This window comes from Embiotoca jacksoni, unplaced genomic scaffold (genome assembly GCF_022577435.1).
Source record: "Embiotoca jacksoni isolate LCO1_2020_lvr unplaced genomic scaffold, fEmbJac1.0.p SCAF_18, whole genome shotgun sequence".
Lineage (NCBI taxonomy): Eukaryota > Metazoa > Chordata > Actinopteri > Embiotocidae > Embiotoca > Embiotoca jacksoni.
Genome location: NW_027185318.1, coordinates 5,781,695 through 5,804,060, shown reverse-complemented (window position 1 = coordinate 5,804,060; position 22,366 = coordinate 5,781,695). Strand labels below are relative to the sequence as shown.

At 39.6% G+C, this 22,366-nt stretch overlaps 1 protein-coding gene across 1 annotated transcript; it reads left to right on the top strand.

The window, feature by feature from the left end:
- Positions 1 to 320: 320 nt before the first annotated feature.
- impg1b (interphotoreceptor matrix proteoglycan 1b) lies at positions 321 to 22,329 on the top strand. Its single transcript, XM_069152331.1, has 19 exons — positions 321 to 616; positions 808 to 1,111; positions 5,934 to 6,149; positions 7,362 to 7,528; positions 7,643 to 7,671; positions 7,902 to 7,936; positions 8,066 to 8,112; positions 8,229 to 8,378; positions 9,027 to 9,085; positions 9,403 to 9,602; positions 9,698 to 10,096; positions 12,515 to 13,122; positions 13,548 to 13,637; positions 18,246 to 18,465; positions 18,928 to 19,138; positions 19,982 to 20,167; positions 20,300 to 20,483; positions 21,042 to 21,125; positions 21,712 to 22,329. The coding sequence occupies exons 2-19, from the start codon at positions 1,045 to 1,047 to the stop codon at positions 21,793 to 21,795; spliced, it is 3,036 nt and encodes a 1,011-aa protein (XP_069008432.1). The 5' UTR covers positions 321 to 616; positions 808 to 1,044; the 3' UTR covers positions 21,796 to 22,329.
- The last annotated feature ends 37 nt before the right edge of the window (positions 22,330 to 22,366 follow it).

Here is a 22,366-nt window from a genome sequence, read left to right as displayed (position 1 = left end):
AGTACAAGTGGAATAACTGAGCGACAAAAAGGCACCTCAGGAGTTGATGTGAGGTTCATTTGTCATCTAGCTCACAGTTACCAGAGCAGATAATGGAGGAGGACGGTCAAACAAGTGGCTCTTCAGCAGCCAAAACACAGAAGGAAGGAAGGAAGGAAGGGGCAAGGCTAAATGTGGACACTTGTCTTCACAGCCAGGGGAGTCGCCTCAAAGGCTGAACTCAGCAGGCAAGCTAGAACAAGAATGGAGCACATTGTTTTACCGGTAGCTCAGTGTACAGTCCATGACAAAACTGAAATCCTGACCTCATTTGACACCTAAGTCATTGGTCTGAGAGACACAGATTTCCTGTGGGCACCCAGTGGAAAGGAATCTGGGCAGAGAGAGAGAGAGAAGAGTAAGGGTTCGGCAGACTGACAGTGACATGTACAGGCAGACAAGGACTCACGGAGGCTGGGAGTTAGTGATCAAGCCGCGGCGACTGCGGGGAGTAGTTATTTGGTATCGGCCAGTTGGCAGATCCCCAAGTTTGTTCAGCTGACAGATGAGGGTCCAGAAGGTGACTAACAGGATGAGGCCACGTGGCCCAGCAGGGATTACAAGCAGCAAGAAGAAGGTAAAGAGATTAGACTCAAAACAGAGCCTGCTTTTTTAACCTCGTCACTTTTGTCACACTGACAGCGAAAAAGGAAATTCCCGAGCCAAATATTCTATCCGTTCCCCAACTCTCCATCCACTACCTCTCCTCCCTCCCTCTCTGCTGGTGCTCATCCATCCATGCAGCCACCTCTGTTTTTTTTTTTACAGGGATCCAACAACATCCAGGAACTAACTACTGGGGGGACTGAGCTGGAGCCCAAACACAGGAGTGGACTGGACTCCCTGCTTTGGTGCATGCTAAGAGCTGATCAGCACCGATGAGGAGACTTGTGCACACTTTGCTGACGAACTCGAGATAAAGAGATTCTGGATTTTATTGTTGTTTGCAACAGTCTCTTCACAAATGTTAACTTCGGGCTTGAAAAACACATAAATTAGCCCATCATGCTTTTGAAGTCAGGACTATTCCTCATTTTGTGTCTGTTTACCCTCCAAGCAAGTCAAATCAAAGGTAAGAATCCTGTAGAGCAAGACTGGAATAATGATCGGAGATGTTTTTTGTTATCATAAAGCTGAATTTTGTAGTTGCATTGGTGAGTGCAAGTTCAAATATATTTGTTTTACTAAGCCAAATGTGTATGCACACAGCAGCTTTACAAATGACTTGGAATTTGAACATTTTGAAAATAAAAGAAAACCAAAATCATGGTACACATTACTTTAACTTTGGTTGATGACAAATTATCATTTGATGTGAAGACCTTTCTGCAGGTTATTTTTTTGTCAAATAAGTTCTGCTGTGTGACAGGAAACTTAAGTTTTCTACTTCTAAGTTAATATGACTTTACTTTCTGAAGAACTGAATGCAACCTTCGAAATGCCACCTCAGAAAGGACTATGAATCTTGGATGTCAAGCAAATGTCAAGCAGATAGCAATCCACTTTTAAGGTCATGAATATTCACAGCAAAATTAAATTGGCAATGACATGTAATAGATGTTGACTAAGAAAGATAACATAATTTCACCCGTGATAACATTTGCGTCCGCACTGGTTGTCTTGTTCAGTGTGATGTGCCCGGGTGAGCTCATTATCCTGAAGGAAACAAAAGCCATTCTGTTCCCAGTGTCGCAGGACACTAATCTTTTCTGGCTTGTAATTCTGCTGTGAGGCCTTTTTTTTGCGGCTGCTCCGGGCATTAAGGCCCGCTCTAACACTCCCTCCTCTCGTGCAGGCCCTCGTGTTCGTGCATGTGTGAGTCAGGCTTCGAGCTTACCCATTCAAATGTTGGGGTGTCACTCCTAATGTAAACACACGTTTTGGCAAAGTTTCTGGTCTCTCCCTGACCTTCTGAAATATTTGGAAATTATTGGATGAATGGGTCTTCCTGACAGTCACTAAACTGGGGAATTTTTGCCCACAAAGCAATGGGCTACAAAGTTGATGCCCACACATTCTTTGTTGTTGGTGGTCATGTTAGGCCAAGTTAGGATTTGAGGAAAACAATAATATTCATTGTGGAGGTTATTAGTTATGTGTAATAGATGTTTCTCTGAGGAATAATTGTTTTATTCCACTTCCTCAGTAATGATTAGTTGCACATTCCTACCTCACTTTTACTATGACAGCGTGTAGGAGACGGACACAATGTGAACTACATATACACACTTGCGCAATAACTACCAAAAACTATGACCTCAAAAAGTTAGCTTCTTATAAGTAGTTTTTTTAATATCTGCACTTATTCCATCACCACACATAGTATTCTACGTGAAGTTGTGATTATGATGCAAAGTAAAGCGTGCGAGATCCACAATAGTGTAACATGTTAAACCAGGCAAACATTAGAAAAGATGTATGATATATCATTGTTATTTTCCAGTAGGTCTGCACCCTGAATACAATTTATTTGCTCTGCTTCCCAGAGCTTAAAGTGACCTTTTCAAACTGCTTGATTTGTTAGACCAAGAGTCCAAAACCTGAAATGATCAAGTCTAATAATATATAACGAAGAATTTTTTATTTTGGCTCATTTCCTTTCATTCAACTAGTAATTAATTTGGTTACTATCCATGTAATCAGAACACAGAACATCCGGATCATCAACAGCAGGCTTCATGTTAAATTATGTTTTAAAGGATGATTAAGTGATATTCTGTTTAATATGTTGCAGCTTTTCTCGCTGGGTTTTTCTTCTGCATTGGAAGAAAAAAGTGTGCACTCAGAAAACGTTTCTGCAGGTTGTTGGGGAGTGAAAAATACCAGTACAATACCAAAAATACAATTAAACGAAAACAAGCAAATCTAGTAAATAACTGGGCCGTTCAAGGAGTTCAACAAATCAGAACTCGACCCAAAAATAAGGCCAACAAACCAAGATGTTAACTCAAACAGACATGAGATGCAAGAGAAAGATAGTTGATCGAACCAATAAAAACACAAAGGGAAAAATAACATAGGCAATAACCAAAAGTCAATGCAAAGAAACAGAATTCACCCCACTGCTCTCCCAGCTCATGGTGCAGTCTTTTTCCTGACCATTGGTATGTAACCAGTCTCTACCATCAGCTGTCTTTTGGCCAAACCAGGGAGAAGGAGTGAAGCAGCAAAAATGATGACTTTAAGTCAAATAACATTTAATTATTGCAACCTAGGAAACTAAACAAATGAAAATTATTTCAGATCATTGCAAAAATGTGCGCTTCATTTAGATAATTACAGTTTAGGTCAAATTGTGCTAATGTATGTATGTAGCTTAAGTGACTTCAAATAAAAATGACTAAAACTGTGGTAACGTATTGTTATGCCTCCACGTCAGCGACAGCAAGGAATGAAGGCATGATGTTTTCAGGTTGTCCAGTAGTCGTGACAGCGATATCTCTGGGACAACTTGAGGGAAATTCTTTTAATTTGGCACAACCATTCACTTGGATTCAAGGATGAGTTGATCAGATTTTGGGGTCATAGGTCGAGTTGTACTGGGAACCCCCCCAAAAATCACAAGACCATGATTTAAAACTTCATATAATTGTGACAACATTTGACACAAATGTCTAAAATGACACGTGTTTACATTTTATATCCAAGAGGTCAAAGGTAAACTTCACTGTGATTATAGCATCCTGCAATAACCCTTTTCTGGCCTTTATTCAGCACCATGACTCGGCATATTTCACATTTGGTCAGATACTAAACTGATGGCACTAATTTTGGGCATTAACTTTGAAACTGTGGGAACTGTATAGATCATCTAAATAATCTTTGCATCCATATTTGAAGCATTGTCTACTGTCATACCTACAACTTTAAGTCCTATCAAAATTAACTTCGTTGACCAAGCATGTGAACATACACAAGGACTTTGACTGTGTTTTGTTTTTCTCTTAATTCATTTACAGACAAATAGAATAGCAATACAGCAGTATAAGAACAAATCTTTATAAAGCCGAGACGAATTCTGTTTATTCATATATTCCTATAATACAAATCATGGATGTAAACATCGTGACTGGTTGGCGAAGGGAGGCATACAACTGTGAGGCGGTAATTGTAGTTAATTTATATGCTGAGTGTGGTGAGGCTGGACGAATTACCATATTTGTATTTCATTTGTGTGGCTGTGGATACAACCATCACACAGGTGCGGGACTTAAATAGAAAAATCTTCAAAGCAAGAAAAAGGCCAGAGAGTGCTCCCACAGTGTTACGTTAATAATTTCTGTGCCATATTCCGATCAATAGGACCTTCTTTTGGTACTTTTTTGAGGCCAAACGCTTATGTTCTGCACTTCATTCGCTTTCACATTAATTTATATTATTGTGTCACACACACACACACACACACACACACACACACACACACACACTTGCCACATACGTCAGCACTTAATGTGACTGTAGTGTGACAGTAGTTTAGTCCATATTGCATTGGTGCAACATGCAGATTATCAATTTTCAGCTCAGTTGTATGAAAACTAAAAACAATTACGTGTTGTTTATGTCATCAGAAATGCAACACCCTCAGCTAAATGAATACAATTGTAAGAGTTGTTTTATGTTACCCTGATTCTGTTTTCCTAATCCAGAGGAGTCCCAGTTTATTTGGGTCCAACGACCTCCAGTCTGTGTTTTGGGGCTCATAAATCCTGGCTTATTGTCTTAAGAAGGCCTCTGAGGTTTGCCACCTGGCATCACAATGACTGCCTTTCTTCTCAAATAGTTTTATTCAATAGGGTGACTGTGTTAGTGTTGACTTGCACACTGACTTTTGTAACGGTGCAGAAATACCTTTCTCTAATGATGCACCAGTGTGACTGAGCTTTACAACGTTGCCGCAGTAAGTTGATTGGAAAATTAGGGCAGCTTTCCTCATCCTATGTGCAACATGTCAGTGGTATAATTTATGGAAATAGGCATATCAGTGTTATTGCTCTAATGTTTTCATGTGGCAGGATTGTTTTTGCTCACCACTGAAATACGATGGGTTATCACCTGTATCTTGTTTTAATCTCTTTAAGGTTAAACTGTGCACGCACATCCTTAATCCACATGCGTGCATTTCGGGTCATTCACACCTGGGAGCTGTCCAATACAAACACACCTTTAAACAAATTTGGCCACTGAGCAGCTTCAGTGATGCAACGTGGGGACAAGGGCATCTCATGTTCCTTACAGACAGGAAAGTGTTGCTTGTTCACTTTCTCTACACAGCTTTTTCTAACATTCAAAACAACATCACAAACAGTCACAAAGCAGCACCTCTAAGCAGTGAGCTCCAGACATTTTCACAATACAGGGAACTTAAAAGCTCAAATAAAAAAAAATAAAAAAAACACACACAAACAAAAGCACAGAGAATTTGTTTGTTCCATGGTCCTGAAATAGACTTTCAGGGACCCTCCATGTATAATATACTTTTCACTGCAAATCTATACGCTGTTTATAAGCGGTGGCAAAGCAAGCAGTAGTTAATGCCAAGAAAGAGCTGGACACCTTGTTGAATTAAATATCTATCAAATGAAATACTCCTCAGTGGTCAGCTGCTTGTTTTTGTATCATTTCTGTAATAAGTAATTAAACTGTGAACCTGTAATACTGCACATGATGATGAAACAAGCTCCATTTTAGGATAAGTCCAGTTGGAGTGCAGCTTTGGCTTTGTGTTGTTACCCATCAATTGCTTATTATATACCAATCATTAACACAAACACTTGCTGCTGAATGAGAAATCTTATGCTATCATGACAATCCACAAAATGACAGCTATGTATAATGAAGTGTTTAATTATAAATGTTTACTCTATAAATGTTTAACCTTATAACTTTACTTGCAGACCTTCATGACCACAGTTTTTCGGGACTCAGGGATGTGAAGTACCGTCACTTTCTGGGAGCTTCCAGACAGATCAGACACATAACAAACGTCAAAACCGAGCAAGATGGACATCGAGCGAAGAGGTCGGCCGTCTTGACTACAGGGGTCAAAGTGTGTTCCCAAGAGACAATGACAGCAGTCATTGGCAACCACCGGGCATATTACAAGCTCAGAGGTAATAGGAAAGGATTACTGAGTTTAATGCCAACTTGTACTGTAAATGAACTTTTTAAATTGAAAATGTTATGCATAATCATGACTAAGCATCCTATAATGCAATGAATAAGCCTTTCCTAAAACACTGACATTGTGACAAATGAGACTAAAGCACTGAATCAAACAGGAATACCTTAGCAGTTGAATAAAATGCCGCCTGCTTTGATGGTTTTTGCAGTCAGAACGATTTGCAAAGATGAAAAAAAGCCTTTTAAATCCCCTCAAATATGTACATGCCTCTAAATCTTATAAATCAATGTTCAAACACTCACACATACTGTATTATATAAGGGTTTATTATGCGTTTTAATTGTTTAAAGCCTCCTGTCTTTAACATCATGCCACTGAATGATACACTAAAGATGCTTACTACTGACTGGGGGGTACACATAGGGAGACACCTGATATAATGGATTTAAATGCAAAACATCCCTTGTCCAGTGGAGACAGACTGTGGGTGATTGAAAATGCAAAACTTGTTGTCTTGGCTGACACAAATGGTTTGTAACACAAATAGTTCCACAACAGCTGCAGTTGCATACCATTTGAAAATGACGCAGATTAATTAGATGTGTTGGAGGTAATCGCACCGCTCAAGAAATGAGTTTGTCAGAGATTAAATTTCCCGCAGGCTTCAAGATTTTGGACAATGTGGTGCTCGTTTCACCCACAAAGGCAGATAAAATGTAGTGTAACTCCAGGGGGTCTTTGTGCTCAAGATTTTAATGTTCTCAAAAATGTCACGGACGCGCAATGACTTTTAAATATACAGTTTGACATTTATGAAACAAGAAGCAATACCACCTTTTTGTGCCGTCGTCATTATGTGACATAAAACACATTTTGTGACACATCTGAGGTATTGAAGGCTGTCATGTGCTCTGCATTCATATGTAAAGCTGCAGTTAAATTCTTCACAAAAGGACATAAACCGATTAAAATCTGTAACTCACACACATTCAGAGACGCCAAGATCAACAATCTTCCTGAAAGACCTGCAATCTTCTTTATCTTCAGTTAATTGATTTCTTTGTACTGTAATTTCCATATTTTCTGTCCTTGTTGCCAATTATTAAAACCTTTTTTTTTTTTTTTTCCACATGGATTTTATGGTGTTTCATACTTATTTGTGTTTTGGGTGCATTTTCTGTGTTGTGTGTTTTACCTTCAGTGTGTCAGGAAGCGATTTGGGAAGCGTTTCGGATCTTCTTGGACAGAGTTCCAAACTCCGAGGAGTACGCAGCCTGGGTTTACACCTGTCAGCATGAAAATCTCTGCATGGACGACCTGGCTCAGAATTTCAGCAGCTCTCAGGAGCACCTGGACATGGTGGCCAGAGTGAGTGCAGCACCACCGTCGCAGTACTTCTACAAGCCTGCATTACATAACAACATGTTTGTGCAGCATGGTTTTCTTCAGTGTCAAGATTAAATCTGTGTTTTTTATTACCAGAGAGTTGCCGAGATGGCTGAAAGTGAAGGGTAAGTGCAAACTTCCTTCTGAAATCTGGGTTCAAATGTGAGTTTTCTGTGTGCGTCTGTGTGTGTGTGAAGTCATTTCTTTTAAAAATTTGAATACACCAGCTGTTCATTGTTGTCTATCGGTACCCTGTTCCCTAAATTTTACAGTAAAACTGGCTTGGATTATTTCTGATAACTGGGTACCAGAGGAGAAACCAGATTTCTAACAAGTGATGTTCTTTCGTTTCCAGAATTTTGTCTGAAACCCCAACACCAGGCATCGACTGTGAGTTTGACACATGAACATCATTACTGTTGAATGAAAGTAATTAAACGACCGTATTAACTCAACAGGTGTCAAAACCTTTTCATACCAACGTCATATATCAACTGGTGAGTTGCTGTTTTGTCTCAGGCACCTGGACTCCCCCTCTGATTCTGCTTCCAACCGAGGCCGACGAAGTGAGTTTACTATCAAAGTTTCAACCTCATTTCTCAATACCGTATTCCAATTTTTATTTTACACGGTAAACACGCACACAATCAGCACTAATGCCATCTTGCTTTTTGTTTGACAGACCAAGGAGGACTCCAATTTGATACTAGAGAAGTACGAAGAGTACATTGTTGAGTTCAGCATCACCCTTGTGGACCAGACGTACAGCAAACTGCTCAGCGACCCCAATGCTCCACAGTACGATGACATCACACTAGAGCTTACAGACAAGGTGAGGTTACACACCCACAGCAAATGCTGACTCTCCTCTGAGCTGTCATCTTTCGTTTTTTAACAACACAAAACTGAGGAGGCCGGTGACATTATAACATTAGACACGTGATTGATTTAACAGCTTTAGGATGACAAGCAGGGGACTTAAGGTACAACTTCTAAATGACTGAGCCTGGAATAGTAAAATCGAATCATACAGATTATCTCTGATTTAGAGGGCACTGACTGAGACTCTAATACAGTTCTTAGGAATTGCTGTTCATGGTGAAATGCCACAGGCACAGAGTTTCTTTTGAAAGAAATATATGTTTGCTCTAAATCAGAAAAAATATACAGTCCCTGAATCAGCTCCCAGGAATATACACTGGACACTTTTCTTACTTTTTTTCACCTGCCTGTTGATGATGACCATGTGTTTGGGTCTATTACATGTCTTGACAGTAGCACATGTACAGTAAAAGTCCTATGTTGTTGTTTTTTTAGCAACTCTGTTTCCATTTAAAAAGTGAAGAAAAAAAAAAGAGGATAGCCCATAGTAAGGGATTAGAGGGTTTATAGGCTTATAGTCCTCTTAACCTATACAAAATACCCATATTTCTTTTTCATTTATTTTATCCAGACTTTTTTTTTTTTCTTCTTTCTGCAGATGCTTCATGTGTTTGAGAAAGTTCAAGGATTCAAAGAGATACGTGTTCTGGGATATCGGTGGGTTCAATGAGGTTTTGATAAAAGGTTCCTTTAAAGGTTTGGCACAATTTATTTGCTCTGTATGGTGATTGATTGTGAAACAAACACCAAAAAAGATGGCTCAAAACATACATTTCTTCTGTCTTTCCCCTGAAATGACTTACAGTACATTGCAGCCTTCCGTTGCTCATCACTCAAGAGAAACTAAAACACCCCCCAAAATATCCTCTTATTCTTTGGGATGTGGCTCAGAATTTTCTGCCTGAGCAAAGATCCATTAGCAGTGAAGTCTATCTGTTGTGAGGGGTTGACATGAATTTTGTTGTGTTGATCAGATCGGAGGACTTGTCCATGCGCTACGCTGTGGTCTTTAATGGAGGAACAGATCTCGGTGATGAATCTGAGGGTTTTGATAGGCCTGACACAAAGGCAGGTGAGGATGTCAATGCTCCTAAACTGAAGCGCATCATCATAAAAGCCTTAAAACAGGAGCCATCCCTACCGATGGACATACACACACTCAACTTTGAGACTGGTAAGCATTATATCGTACTCACATTAAAATGAATACAATTCTAAGTTTGTGCACACGAAAGAAGTTTAAAGCTGTTCAGGTGTTTTCCTTTTCAGTAACCACAGTTTATCCAGTTGCGGAGCTCAGCATGAATCCTTTTGACAATGTTGTATCTGGGGACGACATCCCAGAGCCGCCGACGGATACCAACATCCACACCCTAAGTTTCTTTCCCACTGTGGCAGTGACAGAAATCTTGCTAGAAGCTGCTGCTGTCAAACCGGAAACACACACCTTCGTGCCTTTCATGCCCGACGTCCTGCCAGAACCCACTTCTGCCCTCGCTACAGAGACTCCTTTAATGGTGGCAATAGAGGAGGAGTCACCAGAAGATGGTGCTGAGGAGGCCGGTGACATTATAACACCAGACGCTAAACTGGAAACTATCACGGAGCAGGAAGAGGAAACAGAGCCAGAGGTGGAGGAGATACCACAGACTGAACATGACGATGAAGGTGAGGCTGAATCTGAGGAGCAGGTAACAGATGGTGAGGTCTAAAGGTGGATGTTTAGAGGACACGAGTTTAAGAACTCGAACCTTTATTGATGAACCAAACATGTGGCGGGGGCTTCTCTTAGAGCTATGACAGATAACAGGAGGAATCACAGAGGTGAACAACTTAACCAACACATTGGCTATCTGCTTTCTACATCTTGATTCTGTTCTGAGCTGCTTTTATGGCCTTGAGACCCCTGACACATGAACAATTGAAGTGGGAACATGAAAATAACACATCCCACTGGTCCACTGCTGTTTACAGGTCTTGGGGAGTATTTCTGGTTTGGTATTACCAGACAAAAATTCACTCTGAATAGATTGGGTCTGGCCACACTCCATTGAGTTTCATACGAACCTGGCAACCAAGTAGTGATACATTGGTGCTGTGGTCCAAATGACATACTTCCCGCAGTACTCAAACAAATAGTGCTCTTCCATTTTTGGACTCTTACCTGTTTAGAACAGTAATTTTGACACAGTAGTTCAATCTGCCCACTGCAATTCTGCACTGACTGGAAATGACCTCAGCATGTGAACACATCACCCGCCAAAATATCTGCAGCTTTTAAATATTTTACTCAGAAATTAACATGTTGTCGTGCCCTCTGTTTAACACACTTAATAAACACACTGATTCTTCCGTCCAGCAGCAGTAGTGAAAAAGGAACACTGTTGTGTGGTGTTCAGGAACAGCTACAGCTTCCTAAGGGACTTAATTTGAAAATTCTTCATGCCGGCGGCCCTTCTTCTATGGAGACAAGATGGTGACCGTTTAGGGTGGAAAGTGTCCAGCTTTTCACACTTCTTTTTTGGACCGTTTTGATTGCATCATCCTGGTACTTGCAGTGCACTGCATGTTTCGACTTGACAGTGTGAGCGCACTTATGCACTCAAAATACTGAGTGTTAGTGTACGAGTACGCCATTTGGAACACAGCATGGGAGTGCATGTACTGACAGGGCTGGTTGGCAGAGTGGCTGCAGGTGAGTGGATATGATGGAACTGGGAGCAGGTGAGGTGGCTGTGGCAGAAAGGGCAAGAGACAAAGAAAACAAAAGCTAAATTGGGGAAAAGGATGAAATAACTAAGGTAATGAAAAGTATCCCCAACCCTAAGAATAACTTGAATTAGGCAATATAATAAAATTGGTCAGGTTAATTTTACACTGTTAGATGTGTCATGTAAAGCTTTTTTATTTTACTCGTATATCTGTAAAGAACTCTCAAATCTAGTGGGAAACAATACAATTAGATTTGGTGGTTTGGTTTTGAACATGGAGATGCTCCCTGCTGAGGCAATACGTCTATTAAACCCCATTAGCAAGCAGCAACCTGCGGGTGGTCAAATCATTACGAACTCATGCTGTGCAGACAATCTTTGTTAAACCAGCAGAACTATATATGAAATTTTAGTGGAGTTTCCAAAGATACAAAATATGTCAGGGGAGTCCTTGGGCATTGGGTGAAATGTTTGTAAAATTATGCACAACACGTCTACATTATTCAATATAAGTGGTGGAGGCTTCAACCCATGCTGTCTTGGGTTTCATATTTTACTCTGTCATCATCCAATAAAATGTTGCAGAGTAAGAAATTTATTTATTTTACCAACCCTAAAGCAACTGGAAGGAAAAGTTAGACATTTTTGGGGAATGTACCACTTTCTTTCCCCGAGTTTTATATTGATACGAACACATATGGCTGGAACACATTTCAACACGGGTACAGAACAACATATCTTGTTTGTTTAGTTTGTACACGTACAATAATATTAAAACAACAATTTGTGGTTTAAAAGGGATTGTGTGCTATAATGTAGATCTTTGCAGAATCTCAGCTTGTTATTTGGAAAGTAATTAATCTGCTACTGTTAGCCAAGAAAGAATTAAAGTATTTGACCTACCTCCTTGAAAAAACACAAGTTATTTTTACATCGTTGTTTGTGCGTGGATTGAACAAATAAGATATTACCATGCTAATTGGAGGTTGTTTCTCACTGCTTCCAGTCTTTAAGCTAAACTAATTGCTTCTTGACTTAAGCACGAGCTAAAAAGTGTTGGTCAGTCTTCTCACTTAACTCTTGGAAGGCGAAGAACAGTCATACTTTAAAAAGGGGCATGTCAAATGGTTAACATGGAGTGACTTGTAAAATGGGTAAATGAAGGAGGCCTTGGCCGACAAACAAAAACAGTGTATTGAATAAATTCATTCAACTTGCAGTTAAATAGCTTCAGGTAAGCTGCCTTATGGATGAAACAACATACCATGATGCATGAGAGTTCTGCCTGCATGCAACTGGATGTGCAGAAGTTTTTTTTTTTTTTTTTTTTCTCAAACACAAAATAACTCTTTCCTGTCATGTTTTATTTTACAAGAATCTGAACAAGCTGATGAGGAAAATCCAGAGCTACCGAGTGAGGACCTTTCTGTGGCAACTCCAGACTCCCAATCTGGGGAAGGGCTGATTGATGCACCTGCTGAGGTTAACCTTGACCTACAGCCTACAGATCCTACAGTTCCAGAGATACCTGTCACTGAAGCAGCAGCCTCAGTTCGCTCACCCTTATCTCCACAGGATATAGTCCAAGACATTGAACCAGAAACAGATGTGGAGTCCTTGTCACCCCCTGTGGAGAGCAACGGAGCCTCTGGTGATGGTGGAGTGGGTCTGGTCCCATTGGACCTTCCTGCTGAGAATCTAAATGTTCAAGAGGAAGCGGGACCCATTCAGAACGGAACAGAGGCGGAAGTGACAGAGGAAAATGGTAGTGGATTTGCCTCTGAGTCCGATGAACGCCCGTACGAATCCACGGCTGCACCGGCCATGAGACAAGCCATTACACCTCTGATGGCAGCAGTGGATAAGAGCAAAGAGTTAGTGGTTTTCTTTAGCTTGAGGGTCACTAACATGATGTTTTCTGATGACCTGTTCAACAAGAGCTCTCCTGAGTATAAGTCACTGGAGAATACGTTTCTTGAGCTGGTAGGTACACAAGCTTTTGTGCTGGATATCATGCTTCTTCATGCTTTTTTCTCATACTTACTGTCGTAGCTCCAAGAAGAAATCTGTGATGAAACTACATTTGTAAAGTATTTATTGTTAATTTTTAGTCTTAAAAACATTTTAGGGTAGCCCCAAGTTGTTGCTTAATCTGAATTTTGTTGTCATGCACCAGTGGGGATACACTGTGCAGCAAGCCTTATCCTCGCAGTATTTTTTTTACCCTAAAAAACAAAAAACAAACTGTTAAGAATTTATATTTTTTAATCAATACATTTAATTTTTTATAAAATTCTTATGAATAGCATTCAGGCTTTAAATGATCGCCAAATTCTTGGCCAAATCTGCAGTATTCTGATGCTTTAATTGCTGAGGAGCCATTGGTCAAATTATTCTGTTTCACTTAGACACAACACTCTGGGTCCAAGAACTCGCCAAACCCTGGAGCTTCCAGTAAATCTGGGCCTGGGAAACAGACGACTTTAGCCTCCATACCGGTATTTTTGTTTTCCATATTGGAACTACATCTCCAATGCCTCAGCGAGGGCACGACTTTTCTGTTTCTTAACTAATTTTTTTCAAATGCAGTATCTACAAATTCTAACAGCACCTGACATTTCTAACATTTCTTAATTGCACTTTGCTTTAGTTTTCAGCTTTGCTCTCGCTCCAACTTGTAGACTGTCCTGTTGCAGCTAATCATTACTTTTGTTTTTATCTCTGGCTCTAGTTCTAATATTGGCAAGGTTGTCTTTGTGCATTTTGCCTTAATGTTTTGAATTGTGCTATATTTCTGGTTCTGTTTGACTGGTATTCAGCATAGCCCGAGTTTGTGCTGCTAATGTGTTAGCATATGGTTAAAGATATAGCTATCAGTTTCTCTTAAAAATAACTATCTTGAAAGTGATTTTAAAATACTTAAAATGTTACTCTGAAGTTCTTTTCAGAATCCTCAAGACCCTTTTAACACAACTTGGTTGGCAGCCCACTGGCTAACGCTGGGAAGCGAAGTCATGTCTTGATAAAGGTTGAACCATTTTTTGAACTGAACTAAGCTGCTGCTTACGTCTGGGTGTCACGTTATATCAAATGGACAGATAGTGGAATTTTCTTTTTAGTCACAGCAAGAAAGCAAATAAGCATATTGTTTTTAAACTGTTGAACTCTTCCTTTCAAGAGAAACGTTGTAAGCATTTCTTTGTAGAGTCAAGCCCTCTGGTAGGATGTACCATAGATTTGCTGTTAGCAGAAGTTGCTTTGTATCATGATGTGGTGAGCACTGATAAATATGTGTGGGACCAAGTTCATATTTCTGTGCACAATGTATGCTTTTTTTTTTAGGTTTTCACTTTTAAAATGAGAAATTCATTATGCAGCAAAAGTCGAGTTTGTTATATATCAAAAATCGAGCAGTGCGTTTGCACATTTGTCGCCTTAAAGATAAAACTTCCAAAGTGAATGAATAAATCAATTAATTATTAGGGGGCAGAATAATAACATAATAGGCTTAATAAATATAACAGGAATGTTACGCTGCTTTTTGCATTTTTGTATATGAAACTGTATTGCTTTGTACATGGCCGAGAGCAAACTAGCCCAGGGTGTAGTCTGAATCATGGGACCTGGGTCTGCCTTAGTCATTGGTTTGTGACTCGAGGTAAGGAGCTTTATGTAATTCTGGTCAGTTCCAGCACCGCACACACTGTGCTATTAATGGTAAATAAGCTGCTTAGCGTGATGTCAGTGAAGTTTGTGTGGTCATCTGCATGCATGCTGCAGCAGTTTAAATGAACAGGTTACCTGGTAGGGTTAGCGACATGTATCTACGACTATACAGGCAACAAGACAATAGAATAAAATCACTTTTTTTTTTTTGTTTGCTTGTTTTGGAACAGTTGTGTGTTCAAAATACACGTTCCAAATTTATGCAAATGTGTCTTATTTTGTTGCATCTTTAGCGTCTGAAATTTGCATTAGCTGCTGGCATGCAGGTGAGGACGTTGTCTCTTTAAACCTGCACCTGTTAGCAAAGATCAAAGACAGAGGCATCACTTGACATCCCTATTTAGTTTCAAGGCTTTAGCACCAGGTTGACAGAGGTCTGTATTTTTAGGTTTGCTCAGAGGTGTCTTACACTCCGTGTTATGTAAAGACCTCGGCTTCAAACTGAAAAGATCCACCGATACTAATTGGATTATGTGTTTTCTGCAATACCAAGGAGCAGAGGGAAAGTGAGCTACTGGGGCAGGTGTTTTCTGATAGCCTTCAGGGTTTAGCTAAATGGGAAATGGTGCATTGTATTCTGATAATAGATGTTCCCTTATCTATCACAAGAACATGAAAAGTTGTAGGCTTGGTGATTCGTGTCGTGGCCAGGATCGTTTTTGATATGGTAATGCATGTCTGCATCATGGAGTGTATAAATGTGGGCCGCAATGGATCAGGGAATGAAATAGGAAGTGGAAAACTCAGATAAAGGTTACATGCAGAGATATATATTACTGACAAAAAAATGTTTAAGCAATGAAACAAAAATAACACTCCATCTCCAATCTTTAATGGTTGCCCAAACCATGCTTTCTGCAGTTCTCCATGTTAATTAATGCATTTAGCTTCCTGGCAAACTAATGTGGTCAGACGTTTGAACTGGTGAGTACTTACCGTTCTTTGTATTATCTATTGTCAGTAACACATTTGGAATTGTCAACATATCTTCCTTTAAATGGGCTATTTAAGTAAAGAAAGAACCCTCTGAAATACTTATTTCAACCATATCCAAAGTGGTTCACAAATCACTGAAAAATAGCAGAAACAATGAAGAAATGTCAAAAAAATATACATTATGAAGCCCATTTAAATGGACATAGTGTAATGTTTTGCTGGCTATTGGAGCCAATTTGTGACGCTGTATATTCGCTGTCTCATATATACCACTGTAGCTTGCAATTCTCCTGTTTTCATTTGCAACATTACTCCATTACTCCTGTACCTACTGGTTTGTGAAGCAACCACTAAAATTGGACATGGAGGTTGGAATTGCATTATTCACAACAGTAAATCAGAAAATAATATATATTTATGGCAGCATAATATTCCCTGTGACTTTTCATTTCTTGACATCCTCGAAAGGGATGTTTCACTGGGTTTTCCAAAACAAGAACCAGTAGATACATGTGTAACCTCTGAGAAGCAAATGTGTTTGTGTCCAAGTATGAAATTTAGCTTGTGCCATGTTGTTTGCAAAAGTTAAGTGTGTGTATATAGACAACACAGGAATCTTACAGTATCTCTCAGACTCCACTAAGTTTTGTTGTGGGAGAACTTGGCTTTGACCTTGTGTGAAAGGCAATAGGGCCAGATAGGTAATGTCCTGTACAGTGGACATGTATAACTCGCTGACATTGTACTTTGAGACAAATGGATGACCAAACACTGAGCTGTGTGTCCAGTTGTGCTGCAAGCTGCTGCCCATTTGTTCTGGATGTTGGACCTTCGAGTGGTTCCCCTCTTCTCTGAGAGACTATTAGCTACAAGGGAACTAACCCTCTGTGTCTGCCAGTGATAAGTGCAGTAACACGATCAGAGCAGAGCTCCTTAAGGCCTCTTATCTCTCGCTCAACAGCCAGGCCAGCTAAAGCATTGTAATCTCTTCCTCTCACACCGCGGTGGTTTGATGTTTGCCTCGCCTAGTGAACATGGAGAGGCTGGAAGCAGAGCGGTTTGGATCGATGAGCATTGATGCAGGTCCATTACTTGAGCTGGTTGACTTCCTCCTCGCCTTAATAACACCACCGTCACAAGTCCAAAGTCTTAATAGATGGATTTATCAGCCATCTGAGCTCCAAGAGGCTGTTTTTAAATGAAACAATGTGGAAGGTTAAATCAAAGTCAAAAACATGGCTGCATAGGTGTGTTTCTTAGTCTAATAGATTAATTTACTGTATGATTTAATACATTGACTATGTGATTTAAAGGAGGCATTAGGTTAACATGATAAATAATCTAACAATCCTTAGATGGTGCAGACATGGCACGTACTGTGGCTTATTTGGGGTAACTTTTTTCCTCCGTTATTTTTTTTTATTTTGATACTGCTTTTTTTTTTTAAATGGGGTTTAATCAATTACAAAGCTGTTAAGGCATGAACATCAATATATGAATTACAGGTAATATATATAAAAAGAAAAAATATAAAGGTGGGAAAAATAGCTTTAGCTGAAGCTATCTCCCCAGGTAACCTGGGCCTTTTACTCTTTTTTTTTCTCCCCCACTCTTTCACATTTCCACAGCATGTTAATTCTTCTAAAAGTGATGTCAAAAAGTCGAAGGCACTGGTCTGAAATCAGTTTTGACATTGACTTGCACTTTGGCTTTGTATGGCGTAGTAACTCAGAAGAAGTAGGCTGATGCACAGATACCTGATGCATGTTTATGTCACTATGAGCCACTTTAGATAAAAGCTTCCATCAAACAGCGTAGCTATATTTGAGATTTATTTTGGAATCGACATGTCCTGCAAGTCTTTTTTTTGAGCGCCTGATCTTTTCATCACGTGTCCTCTGACTCTCCCATGACTGCAGTGAGCGTGTTCTGCGTGTTCTTAATGCTTATAAACCTAACCCTAATTTTGTTCTGGATCTAATTACACAGTCAGCCCAGTAATGGCAGGATTTCATGCTTGCATCAAAATTTAATTATGAACTATTCATAGCATTCACACTGTAAAATGTGACCTGAATAATTACAAATCAGCCGTGAAATGACAACCTCAGTTCTCTCATGAGGGAGTCAAACCTCAGGATTTTATGTTGTCTCTGCTGCCCCGGTCGTCTTCTCGTGGGGACACACATCATTAATCTGGGATGATTTGATTTAACCTAAATATCAAAGTGAGAATCGTTCTCCTGCTTAGATCAAAAATGAAACTAGTCTTGGTTTTATAGCTGCTTATCAGGAATGCTAGATTCAATGTTCACTGACAAGTACAAGTACACTGATCACTAACTGCACTAATCTTTAAGAAAATAACGATAAAAGGGAGTCGTTGACTGATAAAATGTAAAATTCTTCACAAATGAATCTGCTTTTCCTCTTATTACCCACAGCTTTTGCCATATTTAGAGTCCAATTTGACTGGATTTAAGCAGCTGGAGATACTTAACTTCAGGAATGGAAGTGTTGTGGTAAACAGCAGGATGAAACTGGACAAGCCGGTACCTTATAACGTCACAGAGGCGGTGCACTGTGTGCTCGAGGACTTCTGTAACGCTGCATCTAAACGGCTTGACATCGAGATTGACAGTCGCTCCTTGGAAGTAGAGCCAGGTGAGCTGTCGGGTCCTAAAAACACTCCACTGTTTACATTTAGTTTTATGTTCAGTTTGTGTTTGACCACTTTAAATTTGTGTGTTTTCAAGCAAAAGTGGTCACAGTTTATTCCCCTGTTGTTTGAAGTAAAATACTGAAAGATTTGATCAAAGTATGCTGGCAATGCATGCAGGAAAAAAAAAAAAAAAAAAATCCATAGTCCGTACTTGTAGTGAATTATGCTCATTCATGCCACAAGGTCAGAGTGTCTGTCCGTCACGCATCCTCACTGCTGTCTGTTTGCAGTTAGTAGATAAGGTGCCGTCTAAATCTGATGCATCTTTCCTGGTTGGTCGAGTTCATGACTGCATGTGACCTCACCTTGCCCCTTACGTTTTCTCCCGAATCTGTGGACAGTGAATGATTGCATGTTAATGAGATGTTAACCTTTCTCCTCTTCGTGCTCTCCGGTGGCTTCAGCTGACCAAGCAGATCCGTGCAAGTTCCTGGCCTGCAATGAGTTTTCACGCTGCGTGGTGAACAGTTGGACCGACGAGGCGGAGTGTCTGTGTGATCCGGGCTACATCACAGTGGACGGCTCGCCCTGTCAGAACACCTGCAGTCTGCAGCCAAACTACTGCCTGAATGAAGGCCTGTGCGAAATAATCCCAGGTCATGGAGCAACCTGCAGGTACGCGCGAGCTGACGAATGAAAGGCAGCAAAAACAGCGTGACCTTACGGAAGACGTTATTGCTCACCATTTCAAAAGAAGGGAAGCCATTGCTTTCATTTCACTGTTAAAGCTCATAAACGACTTGAGATTGGAAAAAGCCATCATGTTTTTTGCTTTATCTTGTATTTTATGCAGGTTCAATCATGAGCCAGGATTTTTTGTCAAAATACAATTTGGTTTTTTTTCAGGGGCACTAACTGCTGAAAAACACTGCATTTTCAAACCACGTCATCACACCCAGAACATAAAAATGAAAGAAATGAGTCACAAATCAATGCTGTAAGGAGGAGCAGGTGTATGCATTAGGTTTTTGCTCTTATTGCTGTTAAGCAGCCAACTGTTCCTGGATGTCTTATCATCATTACATCTGTTATTCTGGTCAACATATTGACCCACAGAAATGATCTCAATGTAACTCTTTAAATTGCTTTGTAAATGCTGCCTCACATGCAGCTGATATATATTCATTTTAATATGTTGAATTAATAAATAAGGATGCTGGGGCAAAGCTTAATGCAAGCATCACTCAGCTATTTAATTAGGAACGTGGATTTATTTAAAATAGAAAGCTTAGAATTGTGAAAACAAATCTGTGAGGATGGAACATAATTCTATGCATATTTATGCCTCTGCTATGAGGTATTTATTGAGACACATTCATTTTTGCAGAAGGTGAAAGTAATAATGTAGTTTTTTTTGGGGTACTTCTTAAGAAAAACAAAGTGAAATAGTTGATTTCTTAAGTTTAAGGTATATGGGATGCTTCTCTCTGACGTGTGTATTTTTCACCTCTTTTTTAGATGCCCTGTTGGTAAATACTGGCACTACCATGGAGAACGCTGCAACGAGCTGGTGTCGATGCCGGTGGACCCTCCACTAATTATAATCTGCCTTGTGGGAAGTCTCTGCTTCGTTTGCGCCGTCGTGGGCATTTTAATACTTATCAACAAGAAATGTATAAAAACCAGAAAGGCCGTAACTTTGGTGTAAGTACCAATTTTTCCATTTCCATTTTTTTGGCAGATCATGACACATTATTTTTTTGTCCTTCATAGCACATTTCCTTCTGTTTTGAAGCATTTTTTTTTATTCATCACCTCATCTTCTTTACGTTGTAGGCACACCCTTGCTCCCTATGCGTTTGAGAATACATTGAGAGAGAACCCAGTGTTTGAGAATGATGATGGTGTCTTAACTCAAGTGTCCACATTACCATGTCCTTCAAGCTCTGCTTCTTCCCAATCCCAACTGTCTGAGCAAGAACATTTTGCCTCAATTGAAAATATACATCTGAGTATCGAGGTACACCGTGCTGTGGCACAAATGACTAACCCGATGAAACTACTACCCTTTAGCTAGCATAAGATAACACGCTCTAACAAACTTTGTGCTCATCAGCTTGTTTGTATTAAAGCAAAATGCTTCATCCTCCATTTGTTCATCATTTCTTATTCCGAACGTCATTATCACCACTAACTTGTCTGATATATCTTTAAAATATCCTTTAATATGAAACTACATTACCAAACAATGTTTGAAACTGTTCAGTGTGGCCAAACATCTTTGGGTATCTTCAGTAGTTGTTTAAAGGTGTTAATCCACAGAATCAAATTTAGTTTAAGACCGTTAATGCCCACGTGATCCACAACTCTGAACAGTCTTTGCCCAAATCCAACAAGGATACATGGTTTTAACACTGATATGTGCTGCAGTCGCTGTAGGTAGAGTCTCCTGGAGTAGATTTTTGTAAAGCGCTTGCTTTCATTTGCATTGCTTATCTTGAAGTACCTCCATTGTAATAATACATTAATGAAGCACACTGTAAACACTGAGCCTGTCATGTACTCTCGGTCTCCTCAGATCCCCAGACGACTCTACACAACAAGATCAGAAAAGTTAGTCTCAGAAATGGTAGACTTTCATCACTCTATACCACACAACGAGGTAAGGACCAAACTCGGCCTAGATTTTTTTTTTTTTTTTTTTTTTTTTTTTAAAGATACTCAGAAACTGCGAATGTGAATTTAAGTTTTTAAACTGCAAAACTGGAGGGATTTTAGGTGATAAAGTGAATTCATATTTTGGAAATGTGTAACAAAAAAAACAAAGTAATTGTGAGACAAAAAACACGTTTGAAGTCATTTCCTCTGATTTCACACTCATTGAGGTGTTGCTAATATTTAATAATCTTAACATCAAATGTTTTACAGCTCTATGACGCGTACAAAGGTAATACATCTGTTTATGCAGCTGTGGATGATTTTATACTCACAAACCAAATCATTGTTGAGCTTTGTGCATTGAGTTTAGTTAAGTTTCACTTTAACACCAGAAAAATGGCATCGTAACCTTGTATAAATAGTTTCCAGATAAAAATGGCGTTGATCAATGCTTCCACAATGTTCTTACAGATCTTGTCATAGACATGACGGTGATTTATACAATGCAGACGTACAAGAGTATCCTGTCATTTATCGTGTAACTCATCCTGAAACTTGCCCTTCCTCATTCTCATCCTTGTCTCTTCCAGACATGGCGACTGCCAAATGAATACAGAACGTGTTGTCTCTTGAGGGCATCGGACAACGAAGGTTTTGAAGTGACAGTTCTCTGATGACGCCTTGTTTGTCCGAGGAGCTGCCAGCAAAGCAACACACTGTGAAAATTAAGTACAAGAAAAAAAAAAAAGAAGACTGCCGTTGCTGTTACACTGTATATGGGTTGCAGGTACAGTAGAGCAGTGATTGAGTTTAATTGTTCATAGTGAAGAAAGTGTCTCGTTAGACAGAGCTATGGATATAAAGGTGGACTTAGGCTGTGTTCAAGTGGAATCTAATATTTATTTTAAATATTTAACGGTAGGAATATTTCCTCTATAGCCTTTGCAAAGGTTGGTCTTTCCTCACAATGAGGTATTTATTCTTTACAATCTGATACCCATGGCGGTATCTTCTGTTTAGACTGTATCATATTGTGTACTGAAATGTCATTCTTTAATGTTGTGGTGTCCCAAAAAGAGAATGAATGTATAAGCTGTTGACACATTGTTTATAGAAATATTTGGTGCTGTGCTGTATTCCCATCCATCCGTTCTGCTCATAATAACTTACACCACTAATCATTTGTCTATTAAGATTTGGAATTTTTTTTACACAAGAATAAAATGTTTTTTGCATTGAGAAAAT

Bases quoted from the DNA above. Each gene is read 5' to 3' on its own strand.
- impg1b (XM_069152331.1), top strand. From the start codon at position 1,045: ATGCTTTTGAAGTCAGGACTATTCCTCATTTTGTGTCTGTTTACCCTC. The intron at 1,112-5,933 runs GTAAGAATCCTG...CTTTACTTGCAG, and splicing joins CCAAGCAAGTCAAATCAAAG to ACCTTCATGACCACAGTTTT. The intron at 20,484-21,041 runs GTACACCGTGCT...CGGTCTCCTCAG, and splicing joins ATATACATCTGAGTATCGAG to ATCCCCAGACGACTCTACAC.